At 42.9% G+C, this 17,801-nt stretch overlaps 3 protein-coding genes across 4 annotated transcripts; 2 read left to right on the top strand and 1 right to left on the bottom strand.

The window, feature by feature from the left end:
* The first annotated feature begins 842 nt into the window (after positions 1-842).
* On the top strand, positions 843-4,740 carry LOC306911291 (uncharacterized protein). Its single transcript, XM_079486538.1, has 2 exons — positions 843-996; positions 1,399-4,740. The coding sequence occupies exons 1-2, from the start codon at positions 881-883 to the stop codon at positions 3,320-3,322; spliced, it is 2,040 nt and encodes a 679-aa protein (XP_079342664.1). The 5' UTR covers positions 843-880; the 3' UTR covers positions 3,323-4,740.
* On the bottom strand, positions 4,189-11,533 carry zer1 (zyg-11 related, cell cycle regulator). Of its 2 annotated transcripts, XR_013788244.1 has the most exons (17): positions 11,373-11,533; positions 10,642-10,932; positions 10,416-10,566; positions 8,847-9,313; positions 8,491-8,664; positions 8,294-8,408; positions 8,054-8,200; positions 7,794-7,967; positions 7,499-7,714; positions 7,251-7,292; positions 7,049-7,168; positions 6,735-6,850; positions 6,473-6,661; positions 6,291-6,388; positions 5,796-5,898; positions 5,546-5,716; positions 4,331-5,441 (listed from the first exon to the last, which is right to left on the bottom strand). XR_013788244.1 is itself a non-coding variant. In XM_079486537.1 (16 exons), exons 2-16 carry the CDS (start codon positions 10,806-10,808, stop codon positions 5,659-5,661), a joined length of 2,337 nt encoding a protein of 778 aa, XP_079342663.1. In that variant the 5' UTR covers positions 10,809-10,932; positions 11,373-11,533; the 3' UTR covers positions 4,189-5,658. The 2 variants fall into 2 exon arrangements, 1 of the variants encoding a protein (XP_079342663.1); XM_079486537.1 differs by having other exon boundaries at positions 4,189-5,716.
* On the top strand, positions 11,516-16,488 carry tbc1d13 (TBC1 domain family, member 13). Its single transcript, XM_079486539.1, has 12 exons — positions 11,516-11,939; positions 12,832-12,905; positions 13,064-13,104; positions 13,228-13,289; positions 13,454-13,553; positions 13,634-13,716; positions 13,800-13,959; positions 14,425-14,635; positions 14,707-14,870; positions 14,958-15,118; positions 15,202-15,259; positions 15,336-16,488. The coding sequence occupies exons 1-12, from the start codon at positions 11,917-11,919 to the stop codon at positions 15,402-15,404; spliced, it is 1,206 nt and encodes a 401-aa protein (XP_079342665.1). The 5' UTR covers positions 11,516-11,916; the 3' UTR covers positions 15,405-16,488.
* The last annotated feature ends 1,313 nt before the right edge of the window (positions 16,489-17,801 follow it).

Raw genomic sequence — 17,801 nt, 5'->3', positions numbered from 1 at the left:
CAAACACAACAAAGTGTTTACATACACGTTTAAATCTAGCAGCTACTTGTAAACACTGCAACAGAAAACGTCACTTTTACCTTAAAGATTTCAACTTTATTCACTATCATTTGTAAAGTGCTTTTACAAATGAGGAAAACTCTAAAGAAGGTTGTGCTCAGGTTCACAAAAATATGCCACACGCAAGCAAACACAGGCTCACATTTCATTGGGCTCTTGTATGACACGGTGACAGACATCAACAGGTGTTTCAGACATCTGATCATCAAACATGTTTTTAAATATCACAATATTACAGAAGAACACTTTATAATCTCATTTCTGTAAAACTGAAGACTTATCATGAGCTTCTCCGTCATTCATCATTATTCATACTTATTTTTCTACTCGGATGAAATAGTTAAGCATGTCACTTATTTTCACAGTGAAACGTTTCTCAGATTATTTTCCTGATTTAAATGGCTCGATTTTTTAGGTTCGTGATTATTGTGAGACAATGTTTTGAGATTAAAGTAAAAGTGTTCGTTTTTTCTGGCTCAAATGTGCCCTGCAGCGCCTCAAACGTTCACGTGTCTGTGAAGTATTTTTAGTCTTGGCAGAGAAGCAGAAAATCAATCCTCTGCTTTTCTGTGGTGCCAGCATACAGATGTTAAAGGTCTCAAGGGGCTCTAAAACATCAAGAACAATTCAAACGTCAACTTTCACACATGAGCGACCAGCACAAGTAAATGTTATTTTGCTTCGCACCGTTGGCGGCGAGCGCAGGCAGTAAATGTGACGTCTGTCAGGCTATTTACAGAAAACGCTGAGCAAGAGAAAGTTCCCAAGACTGCGATGACACCAAGAGAACGAGCGCACGCCTGCACAGCACCTCGGATTAATGCGACCTGCAACGGAAACAATGGAAATAATTGACGCAGAGAGTCAGATGACGGTACTGCAAGACACGCTGGCCGAGGAAGAGATGACTGATGAAGAGGAAGATTTGAACAACAGGTTTGAGACACCAGAGAGACAGATGAGCTCTTTAACATGAAAACCACAGACACATACACACAGATGTCTGATTAAACGGTGGTTTGAAAGGCTTTGAACATTACATGTGCATGTTTTGTATGCTCGCTAAACTAAAAAAACACACAACATTAAAAAGTGAAGTGACCACGACTTATAAAAACACAAACATTGTGTGTTATAGAAAGTGTGTTACAGTGTTTGTTATAGAAAACTCAATAGTTGAAATGTTGACCGTTTTGGCAATGAACGCCACATCTGCGTATACAAATATATGTTGGAAACAGTGATGTTTATTATTTCATAATATTTTTCATAGTGTATATTTATGAGTGTAGGTGTTATTATTACTGAAAGTGGAACACGTGTCTCTCCTCCCCACAGTCTGAGAGAAGCTGTTCAGGACGAAGACGTGAAGCCTAAACTCCAGTGCTTGATGATGGACCCGTCCTTCTCAATGGTGACGGTTCAGAGCGAAGACAGCGGGATTGTTTGGGAAACCGCTTCCAGTCGCTGCTCGACCCCCTGGGCCTCAGAGATGAACGCCACGACTCCAGAACCCGGCTACACTCTCAGCAGCCCCGGCACGGCCGGCAAGATCGTCGTCACCATTGATGAGGATCTCACCACCAGAAGAGAGAGAAAGAAGCAAAAAGCAGAGAAATGGCATCCTTACATGAGTAATGAGATCATGAGACCGGCCATGGTGGAGGTGTCCCTCCCTAACGTCACGCAGACAAAAGACAAAACCACAGAAACTAAAGAAGCAAAGCATCAACGCTTGTTCAGTCTGGTGTCTGAAGGATCTGAAATTCTGAACATCATCGCTCCACCTAAAGTGTCTACGGTGGATGAGGAGGAGAGTGAAGGTCTGGAAGATTGTTTGTTTTACCTTGAGGAGGAACCTGCCATAAAATCCACAAAGGTTCCCGATGTACCCGTGAACGTTCCCGCTGAGACTCCAGAAGAGGATGAGGTGACATCATTCATACCGGAGCCCATCATCCCGGTCCCAGCCATTGCAGGTTCCAGAAGAGGTGTCACGGCGGAGGATTACTTTGAGAAGTTCACTCTTCTGGATACCCAGACGCCGTCAGGAGAGGCAGCACTAGAAGAAGACCCCGGGGATTGTGGGACAGGAGACACGATCACGCCGAAGGAAGATGACCTGCCAGAACCGAGCTGCGGCCTGTCACGGGTCCCCTCAGTTGTCAGCGTGTTAGATATTCCTGGCGAGCATCTGGATGTGTTTTTTTATGGTGGCGGCAGCACTGTACCGCCCTCTCACGACAATAAGAAAGAGGACAGAGGAGAGCTTTCAAAATCCCAGCTGAAGGCAAGCGGCTCTGCCTTGTTCGGAAGCGAGGAGATGGTGCTCACCCCCATATACCTTCCTGAAGGACCTCGAAAAATCATCGACCCCAACCTGCTCGAGGAGCCCAAAGCCATGGCGTTTTTCTACTCAGACCTGTACGCCGATGCCCTGGGAAGCAGGAAGAAGCAGGATGAGGATACAGCGAGTCTGACCTCTGAAAAATCTTTCCACAGTCAAGAGTCCGACTCTGAGGACAGAGGCTATCTGGAGAAGTTTGTGCTGAGGGTCGAGACTCTTAACATCGTAGATGGCGATCGGCAACCTGAGGTGCGCAATGAAGAATGCCAGGACGCGGTCAGACTCGCCGGATACGTGGAGCAACCTAAAACAGAGGTGGAGACGAAGACGGATGAGCCGGAGTGGATCACAGATTTCTTAAGAAGCAGTGCATGTTCATCACCGTGTGAAGCTGTTGACTTATATCAAACTGAGCCGGAGGCGGAACCTAAACGGGTGAGGACTACACAAGTTACTTACAAAGATGAAGTGAAAAAGAACGAAACCGTGTCGCGAGTCGAAGGGAGTCATTCTCTTCCGTTAATAGACGACATCGAGTTTGCTGAAGCATTTTTACCTGTCGAAATCAGTGAGGATTGTCCAGCGTGGGAAGAAAACTTGCAGACGTTTTACACAACTACAGCCTCAACCAGGACAGACGAGCATAAAAATAAACCAAAGTCTTTACGTGACACTGAATCTCCCAAAACGAGCCAACCGATAAACACAAACAAACCCATAATTCCACGCTACAAACCCTTCCTTGATCTGATACCCCTGCTGCCCGCCGAAACTGAGGATGAAGAACAACAAACAGAAGAAAACATGCAAGAGGACAAGGGCGTTACTGTCTCAGAAGAGATGACATCAGCTGAAGCTAAAGAAGAGGACGAGACGACTGAAACTCATCCTCCACCTCCTCCTCCTGATGTGTGATGATGTCACAGCCGCAGATGTGTGTGTGTGTGTGTGTGTGTGATGATGTCACAGCCGTAAATGTGTGTGTGATGGTGATGTCACTCATAGCACCAGATGAAGAGACTGTAGACCTCTGGCTTGATGTTTATGACGCTAACGGGTCAAAAATGCTAAACACATGATGATCTGAAACAAACACATTACTGTACAATGTTAGTGAGTGAATGCGAGTTATTTTGCGTGTCTAAGGACACGTGTGTCATCATAAACCGAAAGGCTACATCATACTAAATCATGTTTTTTATTCCGAAAAAGGTTTTTTGTGAGGGCATAAAGGTGTGATAAACTTTACATGTATGGAGGAGTCTTCATAAACCACATGTTCAACTGTACAGTATGTGGACAAAATGTCTATGAAAAGTCCCCATGAAACATGAAAACACAACATGGTTTGTTTGTGTAGTAACACACAGCCGTAAATGAATCTATAATCTATATATTTTAGATGACAGCTGATGTACCTGCTCATGTAATATCAGAACATTAAATCAAATACAATATATAAATAATATCTAGTAGGGTTAGATGGATTTGTGTTTTGAGAATAGAAATAAACATCATTCCGATAACTAAGATACTCATTGATGTTCTTCGTGTATTTTTACCTTATAAAGGTCACAGGTGTGTCGTTCCCACGAACGTTTCCGAGTTCAAGATGTTAAATAACTCTTCGTTTGTATTCTTCTTAAAAACGAATTTACTCAAATAAACATGATTTACTTCATAAAGTTAGACTGACCACCGACGGTTTTCATTCTCACTCAGTGAAGGCGTCGTGTTTCTGATTGGTTCTTCACAGGGATTAAGGCTTTTGATTGGCTGTTCATCAACACAAAGATCATCAAAACCATGCCTATACAGTCATGTTAGGCTTTTACAGAAATGCGTCAAATACAGAACTTATGAACTTTGATATTAATGATCGATCGAGCCAAACATCTTCATGAAACACGTGAGTCCTGAGCTGTGATTGGCTGATGACAAGTTTTTCAACATGTATTTATTTATCACATCTTTAACAAAACGACCCACAGGAAAACCCTCATGACATCTGCCGTAAATAAAGAAAACAAATTTAATTCAACATAACTTTAAAGAGTTGATCTATTGAAAGATGACTGCAGATTCACATTTTGAAATTCTTGTTGATACTGTTTGTATATATTTAGCTTTCCTACAAACAAAAGATTAAATCATGAAGACCTGTCACACCTCTTACAGAATCAAATGAACAATATGATTGACAGGTGCATGTTATTATCATAATCCCCAAATAAATCCAGACATTACGACAGCTGAAGTATTTCTGTTCAATTGTCTATTTCATGATTTATGTACAAGCGTACGATAGTTTCTGAATAAAAGGATTTCTTTACAAAAACAATCATTGCTCTTCTAACATTGAACATTACACAAAGCACAAATATATTTATAAGTGTTCCAACATAAAGAACCTGCAATTGAGTTCAGAACTTAAAGATACTTGAGGAGTTTTTATACCTGATATATTATTATCATACATCATCTAAAGGAGACAAAGACAGCAGCAGCCCAGAGCAGTGAAAGAAAAACAACGAGTGTTTGAAATGCTTATATTAATGACATTCTCTCTTTACACCCAGCGTAGTTACATCAGCACATCTGGTTTTATTGCAGTTTCAGATGCCTGTAGAGAAACTGGGTCTGCATTTCATTCCAAACCTGCAGGTGATGATGACTGATCTGAAGACACACACACCACTCTTTATCTCGGGACGTATAAATCATTTCAAATAAAAAGAAAAGAAAATAATCTCCCCGAACATGCGTCTTTAATGACAGAACCGTGACTGAATTCTCATTGCAGATTCCTCAAGTGCGTGGCTCGGTTGCGACTAAATGAAATTTCGTAGTGTACAGCGACGGTATGAAAACATCCATACACAACAAAGCGAGAGAACCACCTTCCCAACATGTACAGAAGAACCGAAGCGCTCCAAAGTCTTTATGACATCATCGCTTTCCAGCATACCGACAGGATCGATTGATCACAAGCGTATGTCACAGAGGGCGGGAACTGTGGGAGGTTTCAGGGAAGCTTATATTCCAGACACACACACACACACACACACACAGACTTTTATATATATATACACACACACTCACTCCAACACAAATAAAATCAGAATGAAATACACTCACACAAACCCACGGAGGGGCGTGCTCAATGTAGTGTGACGTAACTAACACGACTGCTGAGTGACGTCCTCCAGCACATCAGTGACAGCAACATGAAGGTCCTGCTCAGACGTTCTTTACCTGCTGGTGTCCATCACATCATCCTTAAAGTTCTCACACTGCTCCATCACTTTACTGCAGAAGAAACACGTTCATCAGTCCTCTTTGTGTGTGTGTGTGTGTGTGTGTGTGTGCAGGTGTGTGTGTGTGTTACCTTGCCATGTCCTTGGTCTCTTGGTGAGAAGAATCCAGCTCTAGAACTTTCTGCAGCAAAGGAACGCCGCCCTCTTTTATCAACAGGGGGCAGTATTTACTCGCTGCAGGACAAGAGAGAGACACACACACACACACACTGATATTTCTATAGAAAATGCCAATATAAGATCTTCAAAAAGAAACTAACAGAAAGAAGATTTATTGTCCGTGGTGTTTGTCATCAATTACAAAGTGCAAAACCTTAAGAGATTAAGTCATATTTTCCAGAAAATCTAAAGAAAGGACATTTGACAGAAAATGTGTTGGTGAGATTTCTGACTCCCATAACTGTAATGCAAAACATTTCTAATAGGATTTATTAGTGACAGCAGTACTTGTATTTTGTGTTCATAAAATAAACGATGTCCTGATATTTATGTTTTTCTTTCGATCTTGGGGTGAAACTTTTTTGTTGTTAATGATGTGATGTGATTTATTCCAATGATGGACTCACGATAAACTGACACCAGGTTATACAGCGCCCATGTGGCCCAATGCTGACTGACCAGAGCTCCGCTCTGAGGGAGAAGACGCAGAATGGGTTCAAACGACCTGCAAGAAAGACAGACGGACCAGATTAACACCAACACTGAGTCAGGAGACATTAGCCGAGCTGTGTGTGATGTGTTTTGGCACCTGTAGTTGATGTTTCGTCTTGAGCTGACATCCCAGCTCTGAATGGCCGCCCACATTTTGTCCATGACATGTGACCTCTTGGGTTCTTCCATGTTCCAGACCTCCTGCCCATCAAACATGATGTGTGACAGAACTCCGCATGCATTATACGACACTTCAATGCCGTCCGCTTTACTGTCCAGCAGGTCACTGAGAGGAGAACATTCACTTCTGAATCAGTAATCAAACACTCAAATCATGTTCGTGTCGATGCGATTCACACCTGAAGACTGTGATGAATTGTTTGGTGAGAAGCTGCGGCCGTAGCGCTTTCACTTCAGCTACATTACCCAGCAGTCCCAGCATGTTACGATGAAGCTCCTGTTTATCAGGAAACTCCTGCAGAAAAGAAAACCCTTCACATGAATCATCACCAATGACGAATGACTTGAACATCAGCTCAAAGGTGGAGCTGAGTGTATTGCATTGTGGGTACTACAGAATGACACACCGTGTTCTCTACATGTGTAAAAATGTGCAGTAAGACGGCTGCTCATCCAACAGAATAAACAGAACACACAAAACAAACGGACAAACCTTCAGACACTCCAGAAAGAGATTCATTCCGTTACATTCCAGAAACATCTGACAGTTATCCGGCGTCTCGTCTGTGATGTTCCACAGAGCGCTCCAGGAGAACTCCATCACCTGATCACACTGACACACACATGACATCACAGTCAATCACACACACTGATTAACTGTCATCAATAATCACACTTCTGTGAGAATCACTCACCATTTTGTCCTGAAGCCTCTTCTGGATCAGATTCAACATGGTCTGTCACACACACACAAAGAGAGAAACAGTGCAGTATCATGATATTACTCCAATGATTCAAACATATATACATTTACATTTAAAAAATAAAAAAGTGATTTGGGAAACGGTGGTAACCGTGAAAAATGGAAAACAGATTTTATAAACACCTGGAGCAAATCTTCAATATCTGACTGCATGAAACACAATTCTCCTCTGTTTCCTACCTTGACAAATCCCATTTTGCCGACGGCTTCTTTGTGATCATTGTCAACTTGACAGACCAGCGCGTTACACAGATGTACGGCAATGCGCTGGATGGATTCGTCCTGACGTGGAGGCTCCAGAATCTTTAAGAGCAGCAGATTGACCCTGTGATACTGAAACTCCAGCTCTTCTGGAATACTGAAGTTACACAGTGTCAGGCAACAGTTCCTCTGAACCTGCAAACACACACACAACTGAGCTCGCTGCAGTGCATTCTGGGCCTGAACATATCCATGCAGTGTGTGTTGAACTCACAGTGACCTCCTGATACTGCTCCATGCCGTTGAGCACCACCTGAATGACCTCCCTGCGCAGACGGACACTCTGGTCGTTGCGGTACTCAGTGTTGGTGAGGTAAAAGAGCGCCGCGCTGCCCGTCACCTGAATGCTTTTGTCATATTTATGAGTCTTCAGGGCCGAAATCACCAGCTGCACAAACACAGGAGTCAGTGCAGTGAAACACGTTCCTCAAGCAGACACATTCAGCACAGTACGATCAAAAGAGTGTGTGTTACCTTCAGCGCTCTGAGCAGCTGACTGCAGTGCTGGATTCTGGCGATGTCAAACAGCTGATTAATGGCTAGATGAGCGAGTTCTGGTCTCTGATCTGTGTAAACCTCTATAGCGTTCAGAATCTGATCTTCATTCTTAGAGCCGGTCACCTGCTCACACACACACACACACACACACACAGTCAGAACGCTGGACGTCATCAGAATAAGATCCGCTCTACATGTGACAGGTGTGTGCAGAACCTTGTAAGCAGGTATGTGTGTGACGCTGCAGAACGTGGTGTTGTACAGTCCTAGAAACTGCAGCGGTCTCTTCAGATCCCGAAGTGGGTAGATGCTGCTCTTGCTCGGCTCATTGCTGAAACACACACGCAGATAAACACACTGACCAAACAAACGCCGAGCACATGACATGGCATTACAGACATGTTTGTCTTCACCTCGGCCGGCCCACCGCGTCCTCAAACATAGGCGCCGTGCAGTTGTCCAGCATGATGTGACCAGAGATGTCCAGAGACACCAGATTTACCAAACCCTGCACCAGACTGCTCAAGATCTTCCCCGTCATCTTGAACTTCGATGTCCTCTGGGTCTCTCTGGAAATATCCAGGTGTCTGCAGAAAACAAAACCTCTCGTTAGTTTCATCAGAAGCTTCAACATCCTTTTCGCTGGCATTATCATGAGTTGTAAAGGACCAGGAGGTTCTTTGGAAGATCTGTTGTTAATGTGTACACACGTGCACCAGTAGTTGGATTTTTCAGGAAGGGTGAGATGGAGATGTGAAGAGCGTTTTACCTCAGCATGCTGAACTGCATGAGCGTGTGGATCAGTTCCTCGCTCAGCTCCACGTTATACAGCACCAGAGACGTCAGACGCTCCTTCCACTGCGCCAGGAACGCGGGGCGGGGCAGACGGACGCCCGACAGGTCCAGAGAGGTGAGGGCAGGGAGTGGCCTCAGCAGCATCTCCACGTCCACCGAGCCGGTCAGACCGCCCAAATTCAGCAGCCGCAGACGGTTGAAGCCCTGAAAGCTAAAGTCCGAGTCCACCGTGTGCGTTTCCAGCTGGTCCACCAGATCATCGTCGTCGTCATCATCGTCGTCGTCCTCCGCGTATGCCAGTGGAGCTCCGGCCTTCCTGAAGATGATGTTGGAGCAGCCGAACAGACTGAGAGACATCAGCGAAGGTCTGAAGCTCTCCAGGGCTCTCAGGCTGCGTGCCGTCAGGCGGTTACAGTAGGTCAGATGAAGCTCCATCAAATCCTAAGAAATCAACGTCAACATGACATCTTCAGTTCAAAGACAGGATCATTTCACAGGCTAGGTGTCTCAAGAACATGTTTTGATTTTCTTTCAAGACCACAACTGTGGGAATTTCACGAAACTGCAGGTGAATTTTCTGCTGATTTATGTGATACCCATCATTAATGTGAATGGATGTAAAACTTTGTCACAGTTGTGCCCGTAAGGGATGAATGGGGGATTGTCCTAAAAGAAATCTGTCAACAAGATGAATACAAAGGCCCACAATATCAAAGATGTGACACGAGTTGGGACACGAAGATCAATTCCCATTTGGAATCGGAAGGCAAGGAATCGGATTGGAAAAGGAATACGTTTAATAAAATTGTAATTCCTAGTATCAATTGCTGTGTGAATATTTTCAGTACACGTGTTGTGTGATGTGCTGATATCTCTATAAAAAAATTACAGTATTTTTAAGCATAGTTTTTGCATTAAAGAGCACAGAAACCACAAATTAACCATATTTTCATTTTTGTTACAACAGTTTAACTATGATGTAGTTCAACTATGTTAATACAAATTGTAATAAATCAGAAAAAACAAGGTTCTATGTGCATATATACACAAAACAGTGCTCGTATATATATATATATATTTAGCAAACAAGGCAATAAGCAGGCTAATCGAAATCGATAAGCAGAATCGGAATTGATAAATTTCAAACGACCCCCAACCCTATATGTGACTGCAAAAAACCTCCTTGTTTATTTATCGTATAAATGACGTGCTATAAAACGTGATATTGATTGTATACTCTCATTCAATAAAGTTCATAAGTGACTTGAACTTTAGACACAAACAAAAGCTTCTGTTCAGTTTTGGCTAGTCCAATCAAATCACAACTTTTGTGCGTTTCTAAGCAACACACAGCTGTTTTGCTACCGAATAGATATGAACGCTTAGAATGAATCTGTAATAATAACTTCTTAGTACTGTTTAAGATTTACTTTAAGACTGACAAAGTAAAAGAGTTTTAGTTTCTTGATGTCATTGTATTCAGTCAAAAAGTGAAAGTATCACACAGATGCTAAGGACTGAACCTGGATCACATTCTTCTCACCTGTTTCCCGATGGCTTCCATGTCCCTGTCCCGAACAGAATCCTCTCTGAGCTGCAGTCGGGTGAGTCTGGTGCTGCGAGGGTCACTGAAGAGCTGAAAGAAGCCGTCCAGCGGCTCATAGTCGCTGTCCGTGTGGACCAGATCCATGTACCTGTCAATCAAAAACATCACATTTCAACAGGAGCTCAAACGCCTTTCAGTTCAACTCGATGCTCTCTCGACGTACACGTTCACCAGTTTATCACAGATCTCGCTGGGCAGAAAGACGTCGGGACGCAGACACAGTCTGTTCCTATCTCCTATATAACACATGGTCCTCCGCAGGTTCTTCAGACAGTAGACAGTACACAGAGACATCAGGCTGTCCGGGTCATCTCCTACTTTAGCTGCCATGACGGTGTCTCCGTCAGCCTCAAGAGCGATGGGGGGGGGGGGGGGGGGGGGTGACAGAGTTCACAGACGGCTGTCTGATCTCAGACAGCAGACATTGAGAGCGTGAGAAGATCTCCTGCACCTGCTGAACAAACAAACAAGCAGGTCTATTCGTGAGAAGCTCTTTTCACCTCAACATGACCTGACACCACAGCAACATCAGACCTGATGATGTCACAGCTCTCCTCCTGTGTGATCTCTGTCTCTCTATGATGCCTGTCTGACTCTACGAGCTGTTCTGGGATCGGTCTCATTCAGGTCATTGATACGAACAGCAGCAGAAGGCTCTTTATATGTTTACTGACTGAATTAATGTGGACGTGTTGTTGTTATGTTAATATCAGAAGGCCGCTTGTTGTATGTTGTTGTTTGTGTTCTTGTGCTGTTTAATGATGATGTCGATGTTTATGTGCAGTGTTGTTAGCTGGCTAACCGTTAGCACCCTACGTAACGCCAAGTCAGAGAGTTTCTTGTCGCTCATTATGTGGACTGACAGCGGCTTCAACGCGCGTCTATGTCTCTTACCTGACGGGTCGCGTACCGCCTGACGCCCGCACACCGACTGACGCGTCGCTCGAGTCACTAGAAGCACAGAAATATGAACATGATCGGATGTTGATCGCCGCTGTCCGATGTCAACAAAACCAGCGCCGCGTCCGGGTCACTGTACACAACACACGAGCACTTCCGGTTTACCGGCACAGACGGATTGATAGACAAATATGAATGATTAAAGGTCATTATTTTAGACAACGTTACATAATTAAATAATCATTGTTAGCATTGTATTGTTGTATTCGTGCTAATGTAAGTGGAAATATTTGTTTGATTTATTATTGCATTTATTAACACTTGTGATTTTATTAACACTTGTGGCAGAAGGTGTGAAGTCAATAACAGCCATATATATACACATAGATAAAAATGGCAAATTGTCATGTAGATATAAAACGCATATTTCATATTTTTCTGCGCGTTTCCGTGCCGTGAACGTGGAACTAATGGTCGTGAGCGCCGGTGTTTTCTTCCGGGCTGTTTTTCCTGCAGCACGTGACTGTAGCGGTGAAACATGTCGAGTTCGTACAGAAACAGGTGAGATTGCTAATAAACACATATTTATTTCGACTGCAGATACACATCAGACGTTATTTACATCGGACTTACAGGTGCAGAGTGATGTCAGCTCACGTGTGTATGTCGCGTGATTAGACGTGTGTTTGACTTTTATAGTTTAGGGTTCACACTGATCTCTATACTCATCATAGAAAAGCTGCGGGAGGATTTCATTCTATAACGTCACGTGTTCCTATAGAAATCCCTCCGTCACATTTCTCAGGTTGGGTTTGTATAAAGCAGATATAAAGTAAATGAGTGACAGGTTAAGTGTCAAAGTTTAAAGGTGTTAACCCGCTGAATAACAGCTGTGTGTTTAGCAGAATTCTCAAACTCATCTCAGTCAGTCTGATCATGTGATCACTTTATGTACCAGGGATCAAAAAATATGTCAATGTGTGAAGATCTGGATTTGTGTTCTGCCGATTCACCTGCTATCCGGTGTCTACAGACATTTATACTGTTATGTTCAGGGAGGCCTTCGAGTTGTTCCAAATCTGTATGAATGTCTTTGTTGTGAGGAACACAGAGAAAGATATTTGGAAGAATGCTCGTAACCAGACAGATCTCGACTCCCATAGAAGGAAAAACACAATGCTTGTCAAAAGTGCCCCAGAAGTGTTTGCTGTCAGACATTCTTCACAGTATCTTCAACAAAACAAAAACATGATGATAACGTAGTTTTTCCTACTATGGGAGTCAATGGGTGTTGAGATCTCTTCGGTTATAAGCATTCAGAACAAAGACATTTATACACATTTGAAACGAAATCAATGAACTGTCATGAAAATAATATCAAAATTCTTACCATGCTTGTGATTTTTGTGTGAAACGTGAGCAGAAGTGAAGAAAGTTCTTCATTGTGTTTCAGGATTCAGGAGTTCAAGACGGCTTTGAGCGAGCAGAAGATTCACTTCCAGTCTTTACGTCAGCTCTGTTTCAGTGGTACGCCGGTCATGTGTGTTGTGTGTTCAATCAGCATTTCTCTTCTCTCTGTAAAGACTGATAGCGTTTGCTAGCGAGGTTCGGTCTGTCTGTGTCAATAATAACAATGCGATATACAACACGTCACATGATATTATACTCTCTACATTCTCTCTCAGGGATTCCGTGTGAAAGTGGCATTCGCTCTTTGTGTTGGAAGGTCAGTGTTTGGACTTTCATGATCACGTCTGCTCAACTGAATAAATGTAGAATCAATGGAATCCACTGATGTCACTCACACAGTTTAATGAGTGATTATAACATTTCATTGTATTTTCTTCAGATTCTGCTGAATTATCTGCCGCTGGATCAGACATTATGGGACTCTTCTCTGAAAAAACAGAGGTCTCACACAGCACACACTGCTGTTTATTCATTATTACCCATAATTCCATGAGTGGGGGAATGCGCTTGTGTGATGTTATGCTCTCACATACTCAAACAAAAGCAATGATGTGATAAATGAAGTCTAGGGCATTCTGCTAACGTGGTTTAATGTGATCGGATAGGGATGGGTACACTCAGTTTCTGAGAGAGATGATCATTCAGCCGGGAATCGCCAAGGACAATCGGGGCGTGTCTAGCGAGGATGTGACGCTTGAAGATCACGTGAGTGTTGGCCGAATGACTTTCAAAAGTTTGTGTGATTGTTTTGTGTTATTCCAGCCGAGATTCTCTTGTGTGTTCAGCCTTTGAATCCAAACCCAGACAGCCAATGGAACACATACTTCAAAGACAATGAAGTTCTGCTGCAGATCGACAAAGACGTCAGGTGCCCGCCGATCAGATCTCAGCTCATCCACCAATCAGGGACCGAGGTGAATATTAACCTTTGTGTGTGATGGTTGTCTTCAGACGGCTCTATCCAGACATGGCCTTCTTCCAGCGGCCCACCGACTTCCCCTGCCAGCTCATCTTAGACCCTCAGAATGAGTACGAGACATTACGCCGGCGTGTGGAGCAGACAACACTGAAAGCTCAAACCGTCAACCGCAACCGCAGCGGCGTCACAAACGTGAGTGTGTGTGTGTTTTCTGATTCATGCACAAGTGTGTGTGTGTGCGCGCGCTCTGAACAGTGCTGCGATGGTCAAGCTCAGGTGTCTTTACATAAAGACCTCTGTGTGTCTGCTAGTAATGATGTTAGAAAGAGTTATGCAGGTTTACCGACATGAAAACTCGCTGCCGGATGTTCTCCTCCATGATTTGTGTTCTGATGTCCTAGCAATGAATTTGTGTCATCATTTATTCTCTCTAATATTGTTGTAAATCTGTATGTGAGTCTTTCTTCAGTTCAACACAAAAGAAGATACTTTGAGAAATGTCACAGTGGTTTTGTGTTCATACAATGAATGTCACTCCTTTAATATTCATTGCTAATGCAACATGGCTCTTGTAGTCGCTCTTTTATCAGCATGATATACTGACGCTGATATTTTAACATCATTTTTGACTCGTGGTGGTTTTGTTTTGTTCTTCAGGTAAGTTCTCCGGGGAAGGCGTTAAACTTGTATCCCTCCAACGAGTACGAGGTTTTACCCAACGGCTGTGAAGCTCACTGGGAGGTGGTGGAACGGATTCTCTTCATCTACGCTAAACTGAACCCGGGCATCGCTTACGTCCAGGGCATGAACGAGATCGTGGGACCGATATACTACACCTTCGCTACGGACCCCGACAGTCAGTGGAAAGGTGAGGTGATTTTCTGCTCTCAGCTCACGTGAGAAAACTGTTGTGCAATATGTGTTGATCTCCTCATGCAGAACACGCGGAGGCCGACACGTTCTTCTGCTTCACCAGTCTGATGTCAGAGAACAGAGATAATTTCATCAAGAGTCTGGACGACTCGCAGTGCGGCATCACGTTCAAGATGGAGAGCGTGTTCTCCAAACTCAAGGAGAAAGACACAGAGCTCTACATGAAACTGGTGAAGAACAAAAGCACAATTCTGCGATTCACACCGTGTGTTTCAATGCTGTCTCGTGCCCTCAACCTCTGTCTGTCTGTCTGTCAGCAAGAGCAGAACATCAAGCCTCAGTATTTCACCTTCCGCTGGTTGACGCTGTTGCTCTCTCAAGAGTTTCTGCTGCCAGACGTCATCAGGATTTGGGATTCACTGTTTTCAGAACAGGATCGCTTCGAGTTTCTCATCCCCGTGTGCTGTGCCATGCTGATGTACGTCTGCCAGCAGTCACCTTACCCATATCAGCATCACCATTCATTTCAGTCTTGTTGATTCAATGTTTGTGCTTTTGCAGACTGGTTCGGGATCAGTTGCTGTCTGGAGACTTCACAGCCAACATGAGATTACTGCAGGTAACACACGTGGTGCACACACTCACTGACAGCATGTATCATGAGCTCTTGATGAGTGTGTGTTGTGTTGATGTAGGATTATCCCATCTCTGATGTTCACACCATACTCACTAAAGCTAAAGAGCTGCAGGCCGGCTCGTCGTGACGAGAGAAACCATGCTGACCGCAGCCCCTGAACAGCGCCATCTCGCCACCAACGAGATCATCGTTTGCCTTTGTGTGATGGAGTGTTGGAGTCTCGCCGTCTGAACTTTTTTGAAGAATGATACTGTACACACACACACACACACACACACACTCCAGAAACAGTCCAAATGATGAATTTTATACTCTTGTATTTATATCAGCCATTGTTTACTGCTTTTTATTCTCTGTCGGACCTTGTTTGATTCGTTGAATGTTTTATGTTGTGTCTTTAATACATGAACAAATCTGTAGAGATGATCGTTTTCAGACCGCCCCTGTATCCCATCAGCCTTTTCTTTACAATGCAAACATGATGTCATGAACAATAGAATGATACGATAAATCAGAGAGTCATGAACATTCTGTATTCTGTAAGTATTTAAGGGCTCGGGTGAAAATATCTTATCAGGCATTAACACTAACGTTCTTTTGACCGTACGTAGCTTTAAAAAGTAACTCTGTTGTGGTTTTATATTTTTTTGCATAATGGACGTATTGAAATGAAGGTTTAATGTAGCCGATGATATTCTTCTTTTTTATCTCTCTTCACTGGAATGTGTGACCACACGTGTCTTTCTGTAAGTGTGTGTGTGTGTGTGTGTGCTGCACAATTAGTTTCTTTTGCATGTGAAGATGTTTTTGTATGAACACTTCTATAGTTCTTGCTGTTAAATATCAATGTTTTTACAGTGCTTGCAGAAGAACAATAAACACTTCTAAAGACCTTATAAAGCGTGAGTGTGTGACACTGAAACACTCCGAGGGGTCAAAGGTCAGTCGCAGCTGATGCAGGTCCTTCTCAGCACAGATCAAACTGTTGGGTTGGTTTATTGTGAACAAAGTCAGTTTGATGTCATTGGACTTTAACACTGACTTTTAAACAGAGATGACGTTGCCGGTTGTAGCAGTAGTGGTCAATCTTATGATTTGATGTACACTTCCATAAACCATGGTTATACTATAGTGACAATGGTTTATTGCTTTAATAATTGTTCAATTCATGCTTTCAGAAGAATGTTTTTAAATAAAAGCAGTCGCCCGCTTTTTCAGTCTTAGGGAATTTTGTACTTATATTTAGATACTGTATTTTGACCAATATATCGGTAATCGGCGTCCAATGTTAAAGAACCATCGGTTATCGGCCTAAATTTACAGATCGGTGCATGCCTACTGTCTGGTTTGGGAACTGTGCCGCTTCAGACCACAACACCTTACAGCGGACAGTGAGGACAGCTGGGAAGAAACACTCTACCATGTGTTTCCATGCACAAAATAAATCAGCTTATAAAAGATAATTTCACATGTTATCATTTATTACAAAGAAATTTGAGACTTACATTTAGTCATTTAGCAGACGCATTTATCCAAAGCGACTTACAGATGAGGAAACATTGGAAGCAATTATAACAACAAAAATACATTAGTGCATCAAAACTAGTCCATTAAAGCCTAGCACAGTATACAAAGCTAAGAATAGTGAGGTTAGGGTTTTTTTATTTTAAAGAAGGTTAAAGAGTTAGGTTCAATCAATCAGCGACTTGCCATGTTTCTTGTGTGCAGTGACATCACTATGGATATTCCATCAATAGTAGAACTAGCAAGATTATTTTGTGGAGTACCACATTCATTCATTCATTCACTCATTCATTTAATAGAATCCATTGCACACATTTCGATCTCAGTGACTAAAATGTCATATGTGCTTTTATAGAGGATCCTGTATGTGAAGAGACTGCATTCATATTTCAGGAGAGCAATTTAGGAGCCGAGTAGAAGTTTGTCATTTCTATTTGACAATTACATTTAAGAATATTCTTAAAAACATCCTATCATTTCTCTTAATAAAGTTCTTATATTTTCTCTTAAGAACAGTTTTGTGGATCGGGGTGTTTGTGAATTATGATAGGTCGAGGTGAGGCAGCGTGTGCTTAAAGTGAGTTACAGTATGCAGGAACATGTCTTGATATAGTTGTTGCTGGTCCAGAAAAGCATTGTTGCAATCATGTGTTGTATATTCTGTATGATGGAGGATGTGTACAGATGTTGATTTTGTTCTTTAAGTTGTGATAATAATATGTGGCAATGTAATCCTGTATAAGATAGAGGTGTTTCCTACACGTATACCCTAAAGACTAATTCAGAACTTGATTGTGTGACACGTGTATGGAATTGGGGGGTCAACAAGACACTTGTGCCCAGGGGTCCTTGAATTCTTAATCCGGGCCGGTGAACGCAGTCTTGGTCTGTGCTGTGTTGGGTGTGTTGTTCTCTGAACGATGGGAACCCAACCAACTAATAGAACCCTTCTGGAGTAAAGACCAAAGTATTTCTGTAATGTTTTAGGCGAATAGTTCTT

This window comes from Barbatula barbatula (assembly GCF_947034865.1).
Source record: "Barbatula barbatula genome assembly, chromosome: 22".
Taxonomy (NCBI): domain Eukaryota; kingdom Metazoa; phylum Chordata; class Actinopteri; order Cypriniformes; family Nemacheilidae; genus Barbatula; species Barbatula barbatula.
The sequence above is the reverse complement of the archived record's forward strand: the minus strand, read 5'-3'. Positions and strand labels throughout refer to the sequence as shown.